Source organism: Eumetopias jubatus, unplaced genomic scaffold (assembly GCF_037043125.1).
Source record: "Eumetopias jubatus isolate StellerSeaLion01/CBP00866 unplaced genomic scaffold, mEumJub1_p1.0 scaffold_4, whole genome shotgun sequence".
Lineage (NCBI taxonomy): Eukaryota > Metazoa > Chordata > Mammalia > Carnivora > Otariidae > Eumetopias > Eumetopias jubatus.
The window spans coordinates 72,162,586-72,183,517 of NW_028274810.1; the positions used below are offsets into that span (position 1 = coordinate 72,162,586).

At 53.3% G+C, this 20,932-nt stretch overlaps 1 protein-coding gene and 1 non-coding gene across 5 annotated transcripts in view; both read right to left on the minus strand.

Annotated features, from left to right (window-relative positions):
- Positions 1-20,932, minus strand: part of RNF220 (ring finger protein 220) — a 214,479-nt gene that overhangs the window by 11,888 nt on the left and 181,659 nt on the right. For 2 of the 4 annotated variants that reach the window (XM_088022462.1, XM_088022463.1), the window contains exons 3-7: positions 15,554-15,599; positions 11,801-11,902; positions 7,032-7,074; positions 3,795-3,916; positions 3,319-3,451 (exon numbers count right to left, since the gene is read on the minus strand). In XM_088022462.1, the coding sequence (XP_087878588.1) occupies positions 3,319-3,451; positions 3,795-3,916; positions 7,032-7,074; positions 11,801-11,902; positions 15,554-15,599 (446 nt within the window). Of the gene's footprint in view, positions 1-3,318; positions 3,452-3,794; positions 3,917-7,031; positions 7,075-7,239; positions 7,493-11,800; positions 11,903-15,553; positions 15,600-20,932 lie in introns of those variants that run through there. The other 2 variants (XM_028123201.2, XM_088022464.1) reach the window with 2 other exon arrangements.
- On the minus strand, positions 4,442-4,545 carry LOC114224325 (U6 spliceosomal RNA). Its single transcript, XR_003612344.1, has one exon. It is a non-coding gene; the product is annotated as a U6 spliceosomal RNA (small nuclear RNA).

A 20,932-nucleotide genomic window follows, 5' to 3' on the forward strand; every position in this document is an offset into this window, starting at 1 on the left:
CCACACTCTTGTTCCCGCCATCACTGTTACCTTATCTGAAACCAACCATTCCCGTGTCCTCTCTCTCTAGCCAGTCCATTCCAGAACGATGGGCTCCAGGCTCCCCAAATCCAGCTGGGTGAACTTTCACTGGCAACCAATACAGGGGAAGGATCAAATCTCACCATAAGTCTTTTCTAGGACCCAGGAGCTGGAGACAGGAAATGAGGAGAAAGGTGTGGCTCGTTCATCACATACCTCCTCTGACTATAGATAGGAGCAGGTTTGTCCCCAGGGGCTGTATTAGTTTTTCCCTGAGGCCTGCCGCTCTAGCCCAGAGACCCTTTGCTCTGCCCAGGGCTGGCATGGTGCCCCAGAAGAGGATCTTTTCCTCCTAACTGCTAAGCTCTCTCAGGGGAATGCTGGGGAAGCACTAGGCCCCATGCCACCCTTTATGCAACTCTAAAGCTGGGTGGGGGAAACAGCAGTACCAGACTAGGTTCTGAGAGGACATCAACAGCTCAGGCACATAGCCCAGGATTTCTCTGAGAACTGGGAAGTCCACAGTATTTCCTAGACACTGAAAGTTTTAGGTCTTCCGACCTACTGTCTTGAAATCTTTATTTCCTTTAGCCTCTTAAAGATCTGTTTCTAGCTGTACCTATCTTGGTACTGCTTACTTACCTGTTCTGTCTGGTCCTTCATTTTGTTCTAGAGTCCCAATTCCAAGCACTCCGGGCCTGAGCTATCTGGGCTTTGCCCTCGATAGCCACAGGCCTATCTTCAAGGCCTGTTCCCCTCAGCCAAGTATCTCCACCAAAACTCTTGCTTGTTCCCTGGCTCCATAGCAGATTACATTCAAGGTAACAGATCTGCTCCATCAGATCAGTTCCCAGTGGGCCTGGTGGGAAGCTTTGCTGAGGATGATGAAGGGGCCCTGGTCTGGGAGGAGGGATAGGGGATGATCGGATACAGGAACTTATCTGCAATTCTTCAATTCTTTCATATCTAACAAGGACAGCAATCTCTGTTCTGTCAGCACGTACAGTGCAGCTTAAATGGGCCTCACCACTCGCCCGCTCATCCTGCCTCTGCTCCCTCTCTCTGAAGTCGGCTGGGCAGCTTCTTCAGCCGGCGTTATCACTCCCTCTAACCGGTCTTGGCAGGCAATCTAATTCCTCCTGAAAAGGTCACCGCCATTTTAACTGCCTTTCAATCACATTAAGCACGCGCTGCCCGGCTTGCGGCCCGGCCCGCCCGGCGGGCGATCAATGCGCTGCACTGACACCAGCCCGCCTGGCGGGGCCACACCCAACCCCCCAAGAGTTGGGGCCTACCAGTCCTGGCCAGGGAGGGTAGACTGACAGATGGCCGGCTTCTGCAGATGGGGTTTCAGGGGCAGAGGCAGTAAGGATCAACCAGGGCCTCCTTTGATGCCCTCCCTCCCCCCCACCGAGGAGCCTCAGCCTCCTCTGCTCCACTGCGCCCCGCTCTCTGCCTCGTGGCCCCTGCTGATCTTGCTGTAAAACAGCCTTTCAAGTCTGCTTGTCTTTTGACTGCACTAAGCTGTTTAAGAGGCGGCCGCAGCTTCTATCAGGCAAGCTGGAGCCATTCTCTGCAGATAAAGGCACCTCCGGCCCTGCTCCCTCTTCAAGCCTCACTCTCATTCTCGCTCTCCAAATCGCTCAAAGAAAAGCCCCCTTTGAACTCCCCTCAGGAATTCTTGAAAGGAACAACCTCACAGTGTAAACACTCAGGGAAAACTGACACCCGCCCAGGGCCTAAGAGCACTGCACACCCGCTCTGCAAGTACGTCCGGGCACAGGGGAAACACTGTCAAATCAGCAGGCCCCATGTATGTAGCTTTATCCTCTGTAAGCCTTGTCTGGTGCCCAGAAGGCATCAGGTCCAGCTCGGTGCCAAGAAACCTAAGAAGTTGCCACAGTAATGGAAGATGTATCTGCAGCTGCCAACTGTGAACCCAGAGCAGCATCCTGCAGCTGACCTTCATGGGCCACCACCAGACACCTGTGTGTCCCATTTCCAGGATCCTGGGCTTTTTGCTGCTCATCCTCCTCCCAGGGCCTCAGACACTCTAAAACTACAGGACAGGACCAGAGTGAGGTGGCAAATGAACTTTCTCCAGCTCAGGCTGGGGCTATGGTTTGGGCTGATTTACCGTCCTGACACTCTGGCTTGCCCCAGATGCTTGGGGACTGAGAAAAACCCAGAGGCATAATGCCCCACCTGGACTTGGAGCCCCTTCACATATCCAATCTGCACTGCACGGCGCTGTGGAGACCGCTCCTCGGGACCAACCCATGCAGCAAGGCCTGGACAAGGCAGAGACCCTCTTCCCAGCTGCTGTGAGATTCCCCAGGGACCAGACCCACCAGTACTCCCCCGGGTGTTGCCCAGAGAACTGGAGGCAGATGGGAAGCAGACTGGTTCACTTAATGACTGTAAGTCACAGGGCCAGCTGTGCTTGTGCAGAGGAGAGCTGGAGGCCAGGAGGCAGACTCTTTCCCTTTTCCCCTGCCCAGAGAAGGGGAGTTTGACAAGAGGACATGACCCTAGGCATCCAACCAGTCTACTGTTTGACCTGGGGTGGGGGGGGGGTGGGAGACTTCCACTGGGCGAAGCCATATCCCTCCAAGGAGCTGGAAGGGCAAGGGAGCTGTGCAAAGCCCTGCAGATCCCTCTGCAGCAACTGGAGCGAGCCCAAAGGAAGCAGGGAGCAGCTGGGCCCAGGCCCCTCTTGCTTCAGGGCAGAGGGCGCCCAGGGAGAAGGGATGGGATCAGAGCTAAAATTAGATTCACCAATGAAGCTCATGGGAGGTCAAATTTTGCCATAACTCACTCTCTCCTCTGTAACTGATTTCCCTGACATGGGGCTGAGGAGGAGGAGGAAAATCCAATGTGTTTGCCTGGAAGCCCTCAGGGCCCCCAGTGCTGGAGGTGTACAGCAGGTTGCTGGATTCTCATTTATCAGCCTTAAGAGGGATGGAGTGATAAATGCATAACCGTCCCTTTAATATTTTATGCAGGTGCTAACGCGGCCTGGCTGTCACCTTCAATGCATCACCCGAGGCTGAGAGCCCCCCTCGTCACTCCTAGCTTGCAGCCTCACAATTCCATTTCCCCACCCAAATACATCCATTTTAATATGCACATCACAGGCAGGCAGCACGGTCACAAAGGAGCCCCGCCGGCAGCAGTTCCCACGTGGTGGAACGGGTGACCAGCCACCAGCCCTGGCCTCTTGGCTCCCAACAGATGAATACCCAGCAGAGGCCCGGCCACCAGAGCACCAGTGCTTTACGTGTCAGCCGCTTGTACCTCGGAAACCACCTTCCAGGAGAGTGGTGGCCCGTATCCGCTTCTGCCCGCACCACTCATACTCCTCAAAGCGGTTGCTGTTTTCATGCTCGATGTCCACGGCATCATCCTCGGCCACGCAGGAGCCTTCCCTCTGTGAAGAGCAAAGTAGGATCATGGGTCCCGGGCCACCACTACTTGCTCCCCCAGGTCTACAAGGAAGGCATAGCCCTGGCCCCCAGCTCTAGCGCTCCTTTCAAGGAAACCAATCCAAAAGTCAAAGAACCTGGGCCTCTTCCCAATAATTTTCCACTGGAGCCCCAGGGGAGGAGTGGAAGCGTGAAAGGAAAGGAAGAGGGTGAAGAACAGAGAGGAAGAAGCTGCTGAGACCACACGGAAACCCCAACACAGCCCCTACATCTGGGGGCAGTCAGCAGCTAGTGTCAGGGGAAGCAAGGGGGGAGGGGAGAAGAGGTAGGTAGTGATGGCCCCTCTACCTTAGAAAGGCAATGCTCCACATGCCTACTCATCTCCTGCTCCGATCCTGCCAGGGGGCGGTTGCACAGGGGACATACCTGCCCTTCATCTTGCTTCCTCCGTTTCATTTTCCCAATCCGAGCTGCATGGAGAAACCGAAAACAAAGCACAGAACAGGCAGACGGTCACTGTAGCTCCCAGGGTCCCAGTGGAGCTGACACATCCTGACCTCTTGCCAGCCATTAGCCCTTTTGTTCAGTGCCTGATCTGGCCCCCATTATGCAGCACCTTCTGCTCCTTTGGGGACTGGGCCTTGCCAAGAGCACCTGGGGAGGAGACTGGTGCTAGGGCAGCAAAGTGTCCACTCTTTGGTCACAGATAGCTCAAGTTCAACCCATACCGTCCTACCTGCAGTGCTCAGTAAGTCCAATGAGCAAAAACTCTCCAAGTTGCTAGGTATCTGCCCAGAAAGCCAAGACCATGGGCTCTCTTAGAGAACATCTCTTGGCTAGAACCCAAGGTCCCTCCATGGGGCCAATTTGTCTTGCTGGTCACTCATCAGCTAAAACCCCTTTTGTTCCTGGGCCAAGGGCCCTGTGGCACAGCCCTCAGTGTCCTACCTAGAATCTCTCAGGAAGATTTTCTCTCATGTCCACTGGTCCCATTTTTTAAAACGGAATGCTTCATAAATTTGCATATCATCCTTGTGTTGGGGCCATGCTAATCTCTGTGTTGTTACAATTTTAGCGTATGTGCTGACAAAGAAAGCACTTCACTGGTCCCATTTTACAGAAGAGGAGACTGAGGCCCAGTCATAAAGGTATAGAGGATCTGAGTCAGAGAGCCCATGGTACCTTGAGCGGACAGCTTTCATTGCGCCTACCCAAACCTGTTCCATCATTTCTAATCAGTGCAGGGGGCTGGCAGGCCCCTGAGGCAGACGGCTGCCTGCCATGCTGTCCCGCAGGGGGCTCAATTCCAAAGTGCACACTGTAAGCCCAAAGCACTGCTAATTAATGCTGAGAGATGCAATCATTTCTAATTAGTTCACTAATCCCTCTCTGCAGCCCTCCTGTCACTGAAGCAGGAAGGGGTCAAAACAAGGGACTGCCACCCTCCCCGTGCAATAGCAGGAGTAGAGCTAGCCACTCTGAGATCAGACTGATTGAGGGGTGTGGGAGCCAGCCAGGGAGAAAATGGTTCCCCACTGTAAAGCCAGGAAAAACTTTCTCATGGATATTGACCCTGGTGGGAAGCTCATGAATACAGTTTAGGGAGGGGAACACAGGTGAAAGCTGATGTTACAATTTAGAGCTTCAGCTGTGTATTAGGCTCAGCATCAAATACCTTACACAAGGTAGCTCATTTAATTCTATATTCAACCTGAATCAAGTTTGCATTACCCATTTTAACAGAAGACGCTTAAGTCTCAGAGAGAACAAGGCACATGCTCAAGTAGCTAAAAAGTGGCAAAAAACAGGAGAAATCAGGCCTGACTCCATAGGTTAGAATGCTCTCCTCTCCTAAGAGTACCACACCTGCCCCCTGACTGACAACAGCAACAAAGACTGATCTGTGAGTGTGCTAGGGCACTAAGAATACGTACATGGGGACCTACCTCTTGCCTGTTGAGAGTCTGAGGCAGAGAGCTACTCCAACTGCAAAATAGTAGCTCTAGGAAGACCCAAACCAATAGGAAAGCCATCACCCCACCAGAGATGGCATGGAGTTTGAGAAATCTTGGTCTGTAGCCTGGCCCCAATCTTCAATTTCCTGTGGTCTCACTACAGGAGAGGGGACTATGAGTGCCCTCCTTGATTTTGTAGACAAAGATCTAGATCCCTTCACCTTGACTGTCCTAACACTTGGAATTTCAGGCTTGAGCCACCTTGGCACGCTGCAGCCAGGGCTGGGATGGAGAAATCATCAGAAACGTGAGGGACCCTGACAGTTCTTGAAGCCCATATGGAGCAGTGTGCCAATATAAAGGGCCTATGACAAACACTGATGACTGAATAAAGAAATTAATCTTAGAGAACTGCGAAGGAGAGCATGATACTGTACATTGTTCTTGCCCAAGCCACCCGGGACAGAAGATCCCTTATAATCCCAGGAAAGCACCCTGATGGGTTGGACAACATCTGAACATTCTCAGATAACCAAGGCAGGTTTGGTTTAACTTGCCATTCATCTTGTAAGTCCTGAACTAAGCTTACTAAAGTGTAGGTAGTTTGCTTAAGGAGGGAGAACGACATGGTCACAGAAGCACAGATTTTGGAGGTAAACTTCAGTTTAAATCATGGTTCAGTTACATCCCATTTGCGCAATTTTAAACAAATCACCTTCTCCTCTCCCAGCCTCAGTTTCCTTATCTACAAAATGTGTTACCACTTTCTTCTCAGAAGTACTATGATAATGATGATTAACATGGTGTCAGGCCATAACGAATGCTTTCCCTTTCCCGGATCAGGGCTCAGCCAGGCAGCAGAAACCAAGTGGCAAGAGGTGGAGATCCTGAATGTCCGACATAGCCTCACTCACTTACCAGCTGGCCCAGAGACCCTAAGCCCCTTACAGCCAATACCCAGATATACCACACCCTAGTCAGCACAAAAAGCTCGGTTCACCCAATTGTGTTCAGCAAATAGTAATGCTCCAGAGGTCTGAATCCAAAAGGGGGGGGGGCACCAGGTAGTGCATACACGACGTGCTTTCAGAGGCCTCTAAGAGCTGTCGAGCCCACGCTGATCACCTTTGTGAAATGTGGGCCGACTGATAACTCAAAGAGCCCTGGGATGAGTTAGTTCCTGTTGCCGTGGGAACTCCAGATCTCACTGCATTGTCAAGTCTCAGCAGAGAGGCTGTATTCACACTACTGGGCGCTGATTAAAAACTGGAAGAAAAACATTCTCAGCGCCCTGCCGGCTTGTACAGTGAGGTCCCAGCAGTTTGCAAATTCAAAGCTGAGCTCCCGAGTGGAATTGTGTAGCTTGTTCCTCATTCTCTGGTACTTATTGCCCGCCAGGGTTCTTGAAGGCCTTTAGAGAGGCGTGGGCAAGAGCTGGAACCATAACCTCCATTAGACAGACGGGGAAACTGAGGGCGGCCGCCCTGGTTAGCACTCTCTCAGGCGCTGTGACTGCGACGAAGCCCAACCGCCCCTATGTCGAAGAGACCCAGGCAAGCCTGGAGCTGCAGGCAGTGAGGGAGGGAGGAGGCCGGGGGTGGGGCGGAGGGAGGGGCCGGGCAAGACTCACCATTCAGTCGGGTCTGCCGGTTGGCTCGCACTCGCAGGAAGGTCTGGGAGAAGATCCCGGGCAGAAGCAAAAAAAAAAAAAAAAAAAAAAAAAGAGAGAGAGAGGGTGAGAGAGAGCGTCAGGCGCGGCCTGGAGCCCTGGCCCCCGCCCCAGCACTGGACCCCGGTCCCGGCCTGCCCCGCCCCAAACAGCCCGTAAACAAACCTACTTCCTCCCTCCCGCCGGCCCCCCTGCTCCGCCGGCCGCTCCGGGCCCTCGGCATAGCCGCCGGGGGATGCTCTAACGGGACCCCGTGGCCGCCGCACGGTGCCGCCCCAACCCCGGTCTCCGGTGCTCTGGGCCCTGCGGCCGCCCGGCCGACGAGGGCGGCGATGCGGGCGGATTCCCCCCGGCTGCCCGGCGGCGGCGGCACCTCAGCTCCCACCGGCGGCGGCGGCCATGTTGGCCCTGATCACGTGACCCGCTGCCGTCGCGCGCCGGGGTGAAAGTTCACGAGGGGGGGGCGGCCGGACCAGGACCAGGAAACAGCTGCTCGTACTCCGGTAGTAACCGGCTGGGGCCGCTCTGGGGTCCCTCCCACCGTCCGCAAAGCCAACCCGGCAGAGTTTTAGCGGCCGCCAGGTCCTCCCACCCCGCTCCACGCCCCCTGCCAGGGCGGTGCTCCTTCCGCCCGAGAGCCTCAGTCCGGCCCCGACCCCCGCCTCACGCAGGGCTATCGCTTTGCTGGGGAGGAGGCGTCTGGATTCCGGGTCGCCTCCGGGCGATCCCACCGAATGTCCCAAACTGTCCCTCCCCCAGCCCCTGGCCTTTCTGTAGTCCCGTTGCTAGAGGATTCCCAGCTCAGCTGTCTCTCGGACAGCCCCTGGAGGTTTCGCAGGCACCGCACGTCAACGCGGCCAACGCGGAACTCGACATCCCCCAAACAGCCGCTTTCCTCCTGGGTGTTCGGATAGCACCATCCACTTAGTTGTGCCCATACCGGAAACGTGAGAGGTGTCATTGGCCCCACCCTCCTTCATGCCTCACACTCAGTCCAACTTTAGATGCCAGAGTCTATCTTTAAAGGTCTCTTAAATGTTCTCATCTCCACCTCTGTGTATCTCCTACTCATCTTTACAGGCCTAAGCAAAAGTATCTTTTCCTCCCGTTGGAGTACTTTGATCTCCATTGTGGCTCATACAAATTTTTATGGTGGACTGACCACTCCAGGGTTGGGGCCACGTGTGGGTCATATGGGTGAACCCAGGGCCCTGCACAGCGCTTGGCATAGCGTATTTCTTGAATGGCTATACCTACCTTGGATGTCACTGCTCTAGTTCATAATCTGTGACCTCTCAAAATTTGTCTCTCATCTGGCCTTCTGGTGTTGTTTCTCTCCCTGCGACCCATCCTTCAGACTACACACAGTGTGATCTTTTGTATTGTATATTGACCCTGTCTCCCCCTCTCCCACATCTTTAAATCCTTCAGTGGTTCTCCACCTAGAAGATCTGCAGCATGGCATACAGGCCTTATGTGACCTGATTTTTTCTTCAGATTTTTCTTCTACTTTTGCTTTCTCCCTTTGCCATCTTGACACTCTACCTTTGCAGGGCTAACTGTAGTTCCTTAGCACTCCATGCTCTGGACTCTGGACTAGATTATCCTTCATGCCTCCATATCTGCTGCTTGGTTAACGGTTGTTCACCCTTCAGGACTCTGGGAAGGCTCCACTTTTCCCCAAATGTTGGGTTAGTTGCCTCCTCTGAGTTTTCACCACCCCTTGGCTTCCCTCTGATCTTGTATATTGTGATTATTTACATGTGTGTTCCTTCTACTGGGGGTGGGGTCATCTCTATCCAGTCACCCAGCACAGGGTCTAGCATGCAGGAGGTATCAGTGGGAAGGGGAGAAGGATATTTATGAGGGAAGCCTCTGAGCCCAGTGCAGGGATGGAAAACAATCAAGGATTCAGGGCCAAATTCCAGTTCAAATTCTGACTCTGTTACTCATAATTTATGTGTTCCAAAAAAAGTCACATCCCCTCTCTAGGCCTGTTTCCTTAGCAATAAATTGGGGGCAACGAATCCTAGTCTGCACAGTTGTATGAGGGTAAAATGAGGTCATGGTTAAGGGAGTTAGGTAACCCAGCAGGGGCTAAGTAAATGGGAAACCAAACCAGAAACCAGACCCCCCCTCACCACTGCCCAGCTTTCGATGATTAAAAAAAAAAAAAAAATCCAACAGAATTGACCAACTAGTACATGCCAGGCATTGTGTAAAGATCAGGGGAGGGGATACCCAGCTAGTCTCTGGGGAACTTTCAGTGTCACCTTCTACCAATTCCCCTTGCATTTTACATGCTAACAAAACTGAACTGCTAGCAGGTCCCCCAAGTACATCATTCTGTGATACACCTCTATGCTCTTTGCACACAGGGTTGTCTTGAAATGGCAGACCTTCTTTGTCCACCAAAGTGAACTCCTACTTGTCCTCTGAAACCCTGTTCAGTTGTTACCTCCTCTGTGACGCTTGCTTTGATTTGCCCCTCTTTACACTGTGCTGTCCCAGAAACTTATTTATAACTGTCACAGCACTAAAACACTGGGCTATAATTATTTATTTGCAAATCTAAGCCCCTGAAGGCAAGGACACTGGGATGAGCATGTTTGAGTACAGGAAGGGTGTAAAGAAGGATGGGACAAGGTCATTGCCTTGGAGGAACTCCCAGTCTAGTGAAACAGTCATGCTCGTTGTGATAGGTTAAATATGGCCACAATTCTTTGCAGCTCCTTCTGTCAAGAGCTGCATTTCCTTATCCCTTGATTATGGGTTGGCTTTGCGACTTGTTTTGCCAAATTGATGTGAGTTCCAGAGTCTAGGCTTCAAGAGGCTTTGCAGTTTTGGCCTTCACCCTCTTGGTGTGACACTGCCCTGAGGCTGCCAAGTAAGGAAGCTGATCTAACCTACTGGAGGATTAGAGGCCACATGGAAGAGAACCAAGGCATCCCGATCTCCCAGAATGTGAAGCTTTCCAGCCTAGTCAATCCTCCAGCTGAATGAGCTGCATAAGAGGAAAGGCCCAGTCAACTGAAAAAAAAAACCATGAGAAATAATACATTGTGTTAAGCCACTAAGTTTCGAGATGGCTTGTTATATGTCAGTAAATAATGGAAACATATCTAAACAGGTGATCACAATATAGGATGATAAGGGCAATCATAGGGACATACAGGGGTCATGAGAAGAGATAGCTAATCCAGAAAGGCTTCCTGGAGGAGATGGTATTTGGGCAGGGTATTGAAGGATAAATAGAAATGTGATGGGGTGGGGTAAAATAGTCCCATTAGAAGAAACGGCATGTGTAAAAGTGTGCAGGCAAGAAAGGAATGGCACAGCCAAAGGGAGTGGTTGGCATTAATTACGTGGGGATAGCCCATAGGGTTCGTGGAGGGCAGTGTTAGGAATGGCAGCTGGAAATACGGGTTGAACCTAAATCAGAGAAGACCTCAGTACCATGCCTTAGCATGCTGTGCCTCTGCCTCATGGTAGTTCTTTTCCTAGTTGGGCAGGTACTGAGGCTGAATGCTGTGCCTGAAGTAGAGAGGGTGGCAGAATGCCCCCTAAAAGCAGGGCTCTGTCCATCCCTTTGGAGTGGAACTCTCTGGTACAGAGCCTTGTCTCCCTATCAGACCAGAATTCTGTGGGGTTGGGTCCTTTCTCCACTTACACTAGGGTTGTCTGGGTGAGAGCAATGTTCCCCAGGGGCTGGACTGGACTGCCTCTCTTGAACCAAGGTTTATGAGAGTGGGGATTCTTCTGGGGGGCTAGCACTTTGGACTATGCAGTTTGAGTCCCATATAGAAGCACAGGAGGTGCCAGTGGAGGCTGGTGTCCACTCCCCTGCTCCCTTCTCTAAGCTCTGCACCCTGATGCCAGGCTGTGTCAATTGGGAGGAAAGGGGGCCCAAGGAGAACATCTCTTAATTCCAACAAAGGCTTCCTGTGTGCCAGCAGTGACCCAGGTCCTCTATCTGGGATTATAGGTCCCTGCTGCCTTGTCTTTCCACATCCAATCAGGGCTGAGTCAGAGCTGTTTTCTCCTTTTACGCTGGGGCTTCCTGAGAAGCCCTATTGCCATTGAAACAAATGTTTCTTGGAGGAAGGCCCTGTTTTCTTCCATCTGACTGGGGCTCCTAAGGGCAGGACTCTGTCTCTCCTCAGACAGAAGCTTCTGGGGGAGTTCTTTCTCTTTCCTTATCACAAAGGATATCCATATAGAGCTAGGATGTTACCCTCAGGCCCCCTCTTGCTGTGATCTTTTGGGACTGTGTGATTACTCCCTTCCTCTTTGCCCAAGGCACTCACAGGTAATGTCTGCCTGTCTCTTTCTGGGTCTGATACCAAGGTTTGGCAGCACTGAATAGTTATTCGCTCAAGGGATCCTGGTTTTGAAATCTTCAGGGGATTTGGGGCTATGTCTCTGGGTCCCTCATGAAATGAAGCCACATAGGATACCTCTTGATGAATGAGAAGCTTCAGAAATGCTCAGAGCCCACCAGAACCCAGGTGACCTTGGCATCACTCCTTAAAACCCATCTGTAGAAGGCCTATTCCCTGACACCTGTGCCTTCTGGGTTCAGTTAGGGGCAGTGGACGCAGAGGGAACCAAATACAGTTCAGGTTTCTCTTCTCCCCTCCCAAGGAGGGGGAGGAGTTAGCACCAGGCAGGCGCCTCTAAGCTTTCATCTACGTGAGCTTCCTTCTGATGCTCACCCACCCCCTCCTCACCTGGTATCTGTCTGAGTGGTGCAGGTCGTCAGTGGCAGAGGAGTGTGGTGACGCTGTTGGAGACTCTCCTTCTCTCTTGATGGAAGCAGACAACAGGAGGGACTGGAAGAAGAAAAGAGACATGTCGCCTCAGGCCAAATGAGACCTGCAGTCAGTCAGTCTCCTAGACTTCCCAGTCCAACGGAGCTTTGGGGAGAGGGGCAGAGAGGAAGGCAGAGGGATAGTCTCAACCACTCTTGAGAAGGCAGGCAGGTGTTGGGGTCCCGGGGTTATGGTGGTGGAAGAGGGTGGCTTGATTCTGGGAACGGGTAGAGACCTTCAAGAGGGTCCAAACCTCCCAGACCTCAGGTAATCTCTGCCCCAGTGGGGCAGGACTCCCTGCCCACTCCCAGTGGGCTGAGATGATATATGCTTTGTTCTCCCTTAGCAAGCAGAGACTCTGGGACGCCCCCCCGAAGGGTTGGGGGTAAAGCCACATACCTGCTGCCCTGCCTGCCCCTAATACAGGCTGACGGCAGCCCTGCTATGGAGACAGTAAATTAAATAGTATATATGAGTTTCCCGCATGCAGCTAGGGATGTACGCTGGGTCCATTTATCCCTGCGCTGCGGCAGTGACCCCAGCAAGAACCCCAGCAGAACTAACCCCCCCACGTCAATCCTGTGCAGCCTCTCCTACATGTGCCTGCAGTGTAGATTAATAAACTGTCTGCTTTACATTGTGTTCGAGCGCCACAATTCTAAATACCACATGGCACGTTCAGCCGGCTCTTGCCGGCTCTTGCCGGCTCTTGCCAAGGCCTGTTCAGCTGCAAACGGGGGGGCCTGGAGGCCTGAAAGCAATCCCTACTTCCTTCCCCCACCCTCTCCAGCCTGCAGGGCTCGGAGCCGGAAGCATACAATTCCCTAGGAGGCCTCCCCAGCCTAGAAACCATGCCAAATCGCCAGTGACAGCCCAAAGAAAGCAATTTGGGAAAGATGGAGCAGCCATTTATCCTTCATCTCCAACCGAGCCTTAGGATGTGACCCGCATGCGGTGGCTAAGCTGCACATCCTCAGGCAAGGGCCCTGGTTGGGGAGGGGCAGCTGCTGGCCTGGCAGGGCTCCCTGACTCAGCCTCTCCCCAAGAGCTGGCAGAGGAAAGAGCCTGGGAAGGGCCTGCAACTTGGAGCCCTTTCTTCACCCAGCCAGGCAGGCCCAGTGCAGATTAAGGTGGGCTTTCAGGCAATGTCCTTCTCCTTCTCTGGTCCCAGGGAGGATGCTGAGGAGGGGAAACAATGTGGGGGTCCCTGCCCCCCGCCACGAGAAAGCTCCCTCTTGTGTGCTTTCTCTCTCTCATTCTCTCTAAGTTAGAAGCCCTGAGAGGCCCCAGCATTACACCTGGGGCAAGCAGAATAAAAAAAGGTCACTGGCGCTTTTTAAACATGGACCAAAAAGCAGTAAAATGTGTTTTGAAAAAAAAATCCCGGCATTAAATCATGACTTTTTGCCTGGCTCTTCGCCTCATTAAAAGTGGCCTTTTGGAAGGTAAAATTATCATTGTAAGCGATAAGATCTTTAAGAAAATAATTCACGGCTTCTTCACCCTTTAATATGATAGCCGCCACCGGCTAATTTTTTTCTTAATGGCAATGAGGCCATCAATCTTGTCTAAGGCCCCCTCGCCCTCTCCTCCTCCCCCCTCCCTCCGCCTCCCTGTCTTCTCAGTCTCTGGCTTGAACCTTCTACCTTATGCCTCTTCCACCCATGGCCCACTTCCCTACAGCCTCAGCCACAGGCAGGGGATAGACCCTGAAATGGTCAGCTTTGGGGCGTGAGCATGAATCTGGAAGTGGGCGAGCAGGGGTCCTTGCCTCTGAGTTTGATTATCAACATGCCTGTGTCGGTGGTGGCAGGATCCACACAGGTTTTAAGACCTCCTGTGTGAGTATTCTGACCTCGGTAGTGTGAGCATCTGCATATGTGTGGGGCCAGGTATGGACGTGGATTGCATCTGTGTTTATCCTTCGAGCACAGGCCTCACTGGGGTCCAATGCCTAGCCCTGACAGCCATGCTCAGGTGTCAGGCGTCAGGTGGCAACGGCTGGCCTACCTTCCTTAACCACAACCACTGAATGCTGCAGGCATCCACGGGTGGGTGGCTCCCCACCTGCATGGTCCACAGCTCCGTGGCAACACCCACCTTTTCTCTTTAGGACCAGAGGACTTTGCTTCCTTGGGCAGGGCCTACATCTGTCTCTGCCCCTCATTCTGTCCAACTTTCTGTGTTGAGTGATTTCCTGAATGAAGGTGCAAAATCCACTCCCACCCTTTCTGAGGCCTCCGGGGGAGTTGGGCCAACCTGGGAGGTAATATTATCGCTCTGGCTCCTTTTCTCCAAACTGCCCTCTCAGATGTCACCAGTGCCTTTAAGACTTCTTAATGCAATGGTTCCCTTCTCTGGACTTTCTCTCTTCAACTGCTGACCACCTCATATATTTGGAACTTTTCTCCCCGAAGAGTCTGGGGTACCAGGCTCTCCTGGGCCCCTCCTAACTTGCGACCCCTCCTCCTTTGCCCCTTTCCTCGTGCCTATACCTTATCTTGAACCCCCAATGCAGGGGTCCCCAGATTCTCTTCTTGGCTTTCGCTCTAATTTCTCTGTGCATGCCTCCTGACTGATTTCATCCATTTCTGAAGCTTTTTTTTTTTTTAAGATTTTATTTATTTATTTGACAGAGAGAGACAGTGAGAGCGGGAACACAAGCAGGGGGAGTGGGAGAGGGAGAAGCAGGCTTCCCGCTGAGCAGGGAGCCCAATGTGGGACTCGATCCCAGGACCCTGGGATCATGACCTGAGCCGAAGGCAGACGCTTAACGACTGAGCCACCCAGGCGCCCACCATTTCTGAAGCTTTAACCCTCACTCCTCACTCCCTATAAAAAGGGCCAGGGTTTCCTGCCTTTACGAGTCATTTTGAGAACTCTTAAGAAAGGATGTTGCCTTACCGAGGGTGAGGAAGGGGACACTCAGTGAGTAGGGTCTAGTTCTCCTCCTCAGGTCCCCACTCCCTCAAAATCATCACCTTTGGGGAAGCAGTACCATCTGCCTCTGGGGCCACCTATGGGAGTTCTTGGTACAAATCACGTCATTGTGCTAAGGCCTCTCTGGCCCCTCCTTTGAGCCAGCCACTTGCCCTTCATTTTTCCTTTCTCTGTCTGATGCTTTCAAACCTCTCTCCCATAGTATCTGTTTAGAGGGGGCAGATTGTCTCCCCAGATGAGCCCAACATCCTCCCTGGCTCCCTGCTGCCCTCAGGACAAAATACACACACACACACACACACACACACACACACACACACACACACACACACCCATGGCCTGGCTTTGAAGGCCAGTGCACTCTCTGTCTTGGCCTGCACTTCTGTATTTTTCTTTACCTGCTACAGTTCACCTTCCTCCTTTGAGTCTTAATGTCCGAGCCCCCCATGCCTCCAGGTCATTCTTAGCTTTGACCCCTGTCCTGACTGGAAGAGGAAGAAGTCAGATGAACATACTCTGGCTCGTGCTCAGAGTACACACACACACACACATACACACACACACACGCACATGCACACTCAAGCACACAGGTTAGCCCTCCGCCTCAGACTGACAATCAAACCCTGGAGACAGTTGGGCATCCAGTAAGAGCTCCTTTTCCTCGAGAGAAATCAGTCATGGGTAGGCCTAGGTTAGGATGGGTAGGAGGAAAACACACAATTGTCCACCTACCTTGGGGGTGCCTGGAGCCATGGCATCCTTCAGAAGGGAATTCTTGCTGCCAAGAAAGAAGAGAACAGGGTGACCATACCACTTGCTGCCCAGGGCATGCAAGAGAAGAATAGCAAGACCCCAAAAAGAGAAGGCATAGCCAGCTTAGCCCAGCCCTGTGCAGCCAAGCTCTACCAAGGCCATTCAACCCCAGCTGGCCCTGACTAGCTCAGCCTCCATCAGGGACCCGTGGCAAGAGCTGGGAGGGGGCATAGACACTAGGCCTGGTAGGCTCCCTCGTGAATCTGAGGAAAGAGGCTTTACCTGACTCCTGCTATCAGCCCTGAGGATTCTGCATATCCTGGATGCCCCCTTCCCTCCACCTCCTGTCCCCAGCCTGCTCTTAGCTCCTATGGGATTGGGGTGATGGAGCTGACATGGCTCTTGTCAATTCTCCCTCCAACACGCTGCAAACTGCGTTAGGCCAGGAATGATCTCCCCCTGATTCAATTTGTCAGCCCCAGGCCCTCCGGCATCGGGCGCGGCAGGCGGGCGGGAGCTGGGCCCTGAAATATGGTGGGCGGCTTGGAGCAGGTGGGGGCAGGGGCGGGAGGTGATGGATGGGCTGTGGGGGAGGCGAGGACTGTGTTTAATAACAAAATTGGTATGCAAGGCCACATCCCGCGCTAAGCATGAGTGATCCAGAGCCACAAAGTATTACAAATCCCTGCTAAACAGATGCTGACAATGGAACAAGACGTATCAAATCAGATCCACTTCAGAAACATTAATATCCCTGTTCCTGTCCCTCCCTCCCTGCTGCCCCCACTTGCTCACCACATCTGTGCTCACACATTCATGCACGTGCACTCACACACACATACAAATACATGCGCACGGAGGCGCTGGCTGATACATGCAGGAGGCAGACACAGCCCATTGACACAGGGTCCCTGCACGGACATGTACAAGCTATGCAGGTACAGCACACCCACAGAGCTATCTGTAAGGCACAAAAGACACACAGACACACACCCAAGGCAGAATGTGTGGGGCATGCATGGACTCACAGGGCATGGACCCAGGGAACACCCACACAGTCAGACGTAGTAGATACACCCAGTATGTGAGCAAAGGCTTAGGTGGATTCAGATAAAGTCCTCATTGTCCCCCAGGGGATGTTTGGCAATGTCTGGAGACCTTTCTGATCATCACCACTGGGGGCCCAGAGTTTGCTAATGGCATCTGGTGGGTAGAGGATATTAACCATCCTATAATGTATGGGACAGCCCCTCCCAACGAAGAATTATCTGGCCCCAAATGTTAATAGTGCTGAGGTTGAGAAACCCTGGCATAAAGGCAAATACACACATATCTACTGTCCATGATTCTGTCAACAGTCACTCAGACCCATGTGGTCACACTCAGAGGCTCAAACATGTTGTAAATAAAGACCCATTCACAACAGTCCCCCAGACCTGGGTGAGGAGCTGCTCAGGCGCCAACATCCACAGAAATACATGCATGGATGCAGACAGCCACATGCACGGACACGCACCCACACATGCAGACACACGTGGACACACACCCACACAGACACACGCATCACAGTGCAGAGCCCACCGGGCTCAGCAGCAGCATGAGCCTAAGGTCTGAGTGTAAACGCAGAGCTGCCTGCCTGTGCGATCACACAGTGTGGGCATCACAGACTGGGAAGGACAGCCAGACCAGGTTCCACTCAGTTCCATTTGGTTCCTGAACAGTCCCTGTATTCTTGCTCCCAGCCAGTCCCTGATTTAGGCAATGGGTACAGAGAAGAAACTGAGCTGCTCTTTAGGAGCAACTAGTTGGGGACTTCATGACTTTGAGCCTTCCTTCACTCACTCAACAAGGACTGACATCCCATTGCACCTGTGTCTGGACAGGTACAGAAATGAGGCATCTCTGTGTACCAGTATTCTCACTGGACCCCTGGCCTGAGGTCTGCGCTTTGTCTGAACAGGATCAGGTTGGGACCGAAAAGGACAGAGTGAACAATGATTGTGCACCAACCACATGGGACAGGTCTGGCAGGTATGGGCCAGGTACTCTATATGTGTTCTCTCTTTAATCTTCACAAAAACTTTACAAAGTTCACTAACAGAGGTTAAATGACACCTCTATGTTCACACAGTCCATGTAGGGTTTAGGGATTTGAGTTCCTGTTGGACCAAGTCTGAAGGGCTGCTTTTCCATTGCTCACACTGCTTCCCTAAAGATACTCAGGGGGTAGGCTGGAGGACAGAGCTTGGAGTTCTTTTTCTATCTCTACTTTGGGAACATCCCACTGACACTGGGCTTTAGTTTGCTCTGCTGGTGAGTAGAAATGAGGACCTCTACGGTGAGAATGTCCAACCTCTCCCTTTGCCAATACTCTTCCCTCCCCCTTAAGTTGGACTGGTTTATATCCAAGGAGCCTGCCTCCGGCTCCTTCCCTCTCTCTGAGCAAGTGCCCCCCCCCCTTCTTCCAACAACCTGATTACCTCTGACTGTGCTTGGTTCCCCAGGGACAGGAGTCTGGTGAAAAGCCTGCCACTGAAAGGGGAGGTCCGAGCTCCAGAGCTACAGGCCGACTGGCTCCTGCCCAGCCCACAGATTCCTCTGCCTTCCATCCCTCCCTGTTTCCACAGCCCGCCCCCAACGATTTCCTCCCTTCTCAGTCACTCGCTGCCTAGTGATCCATGGGTTTTAAATTATAACTGGGACCCAGGAAACGCGTTCCTAAGTACAATATTCATGGGCTGGGCTGACACTTTTAATTAAGGTGATTTACACTGAATTATCCTTGGAAATAAAGAAATGGTGTGCTGCCCAGGAATAAACCATCATCACCAGCCGCCTTTGTAAGTTACACTTCGTTTTAATCTATTTGGGGAATTGTTTATCTAGTTCATTACCCAACCAAACACCGAGGCCGGCCTTAAATAAGGCTTAAGTGGGGGTGGGGGCACTGCCATCTCCATACCCTGCCTCTCTAGAGTCCCCTAGCCTCCCTGTGGCTCCTTTCAGCACTTTGAAAGCACTGACCAGAGAGCTGGCTTCCCATCCTAGAGGCCAGGTCTCAAAGTGGCTTTGGAAGCCTCCCGGGAAAGGTCCCCAGGCTCAGGCCTCACCAAGCCACGCCTCACTTGCACCTCTGTGCCATCTCTCCATGCCTAGGGCTCTTTCCTTTCTCTGGGTGGAAACTCCTGCCTGAGGGCCACAGAGAAGTCTGGGGGTCACTCCCCACAACCCTCCAATCTTCAGCCCCCTGTATGTTGCTGCCTGTCTGCACACAACCAGTCTCTACCCCATCACCATCCCAGAGACATCTTAGGCTTAGCATGCCCAGAGCCCTGTCCATTGTCTCCTCCTTTCCCCAGAAACTTCCTTCTCTGCCATCATCACCCTTCTGGTCACCCAGGTCAGAAAGCTCTTCCTAGCAAGTACCCTGTGAGTAATCACCTAAGTTCTCTTGCTTCTTCCTCCACCAGTCTCTCATCATTCCCAAGGCCACTGCCATTGTCCCAGGCCAGTGGGTCAGCTCATCATCTGTCCCTTGGACCCTGCCCAACATCCTCATTTGTCTCTCTGCTTTGACCCCCAATTCATGCTCCACACTGGCCTCCAGAGCGATTCTCCTACACTTCTGCAATCTGGTCAAGGTTCTTGTGGCTCACCAATATTCTGACTCCCCCTCTGCATCCAGGACAACCCTCCAGGCCTGAAAGCCCCCTTCAATCTGTCCTTAATCTAACTATGCCCTCCTTGTTCTAACTAGCTGAGTCCTGGGGTCTGTTTGCACTCCTGTGCAGGACTGAGAAAGGGGAGGCCGGGCTGAAGGAGGGTGTGTGGGCACAGCCTCTGATCTCAAATGTAAAAGTACTTTGAAAAGTAGACGTGCTTTGCCAACAGTTCTGACTCTTCTTCCTGTAGGTGTCTGTGTGCCCACGTACCTGTGGGAATGAGTGTGTGTGTATGTGAGCATATCTAGTGTGCTGGAATGTGGGCGTGGACGGGTGCCTGTATGTCATGTACACGCGTTTGCCTGTGTCCGTAAAAAGCAGCCAGCCCTAGTTTGGGAGCCAAGAGGTCCCTGCTTCTCTGTGTGAATCCTCAGGTGTGTCAAATAGCAGCCTGCTGGGGGTGGGGGTGGGAGGAAGGTTGCTGCTCTGTGCTGTTGGGCAAAGGGAAGCAGAAGGCACAACACCAGGCCCATCCTGAAGAACTTCTCGGGGAGCAGCCATGTGGCAGGGACGGAGGGAGGCGTCCCAGGTGATGGAGAGGCACCCTGCAGCAGCGTCCACAGGCTCCGGAGCCCGCTAAGCTGTGGGAGGGGTGGGAGAGCAGAGGCAAAGGCAGAGTAAGAGCAGGAAGGGGAAAGTTGGAGGGAAGAGGAGAAGAAGGGAGGGGAGCAGGGAGCATGAAGTGGAAGGGAACGGAGAGGACTGGAGAGCTGGGCAGGAAGGCTCTGGCCATATGCCATGGATGGGGGATGCCCTCCGTGCCAGCGGTGCCCAGGCACACACAAGCTCCGCCCTCCTGCAAGACTCAGTTTCCCCATCTGTGAAATGGCTGGGCAAAGGTCCCATTCAGCTCAGGGAGCCGGTGGCAGGGAGGGGTGTGGGGGTGGGGGTGGGGGTGGGGGGTGGGTAGGAATCTCAGGAGCCCAGGTGCCACATCTTCTCCCCCACTTCCTCGTCTCTCCTCCTGCCTCCCAGACAGCGGGCGGGGGCGGGGCAAGGGCAGCCAAGGCTGGGGCCCTCCCCGCGCACTACCCCGGCTCTGCGGCGCCCTCGCCCTCAGCCCGGAGGGAGCTGACACGCTCCTTGGGAATTTATCACGCACCCAATTACAATGTTAATTGGCAAGTTCCTGAAATCAATTAATTCGCAAATTTTTTCCAATTAAAAATCCAGATAAATCACGAGGGCAGCGGCGGCCGGTCCAGCCCGCAGTCCGGTGGGCGCAGCGGCCGCAGGGAGAGGAGGGCGGAGGAGGGGATGGGAGGGGAGGGGGCGGCGGGCGCTGCTGCCCTTGAACGCCTTTGCCGGCCGGTCGGACTGTCAGCGCGCCGGGCGCGGCGGGGCCGAGACAGATAAAACCATCGACCCGTCGCCGCCAGCGCTTCGGCTTTATCGATCCGACGGGAATTTCACTTGCTGTGCAGATCCCGCTGTCCGGCTGTCAGACACCGGGGGGGGGGGGGGGGGCGTGCCAAGGGTTAGGGGGTGCTGGGCTGGGCCTGGACGTGAGGGGCACAGAAGTGGGGGACGCAAGACACAGCCATGAGGGGCGGAGCAGATGTGGGGGCTCTGGGTGGGTAAACGGACATGGGGGTAAGCGTGTGGAAGTAGGGGGTGCTCTGAGGAAATACGGGGG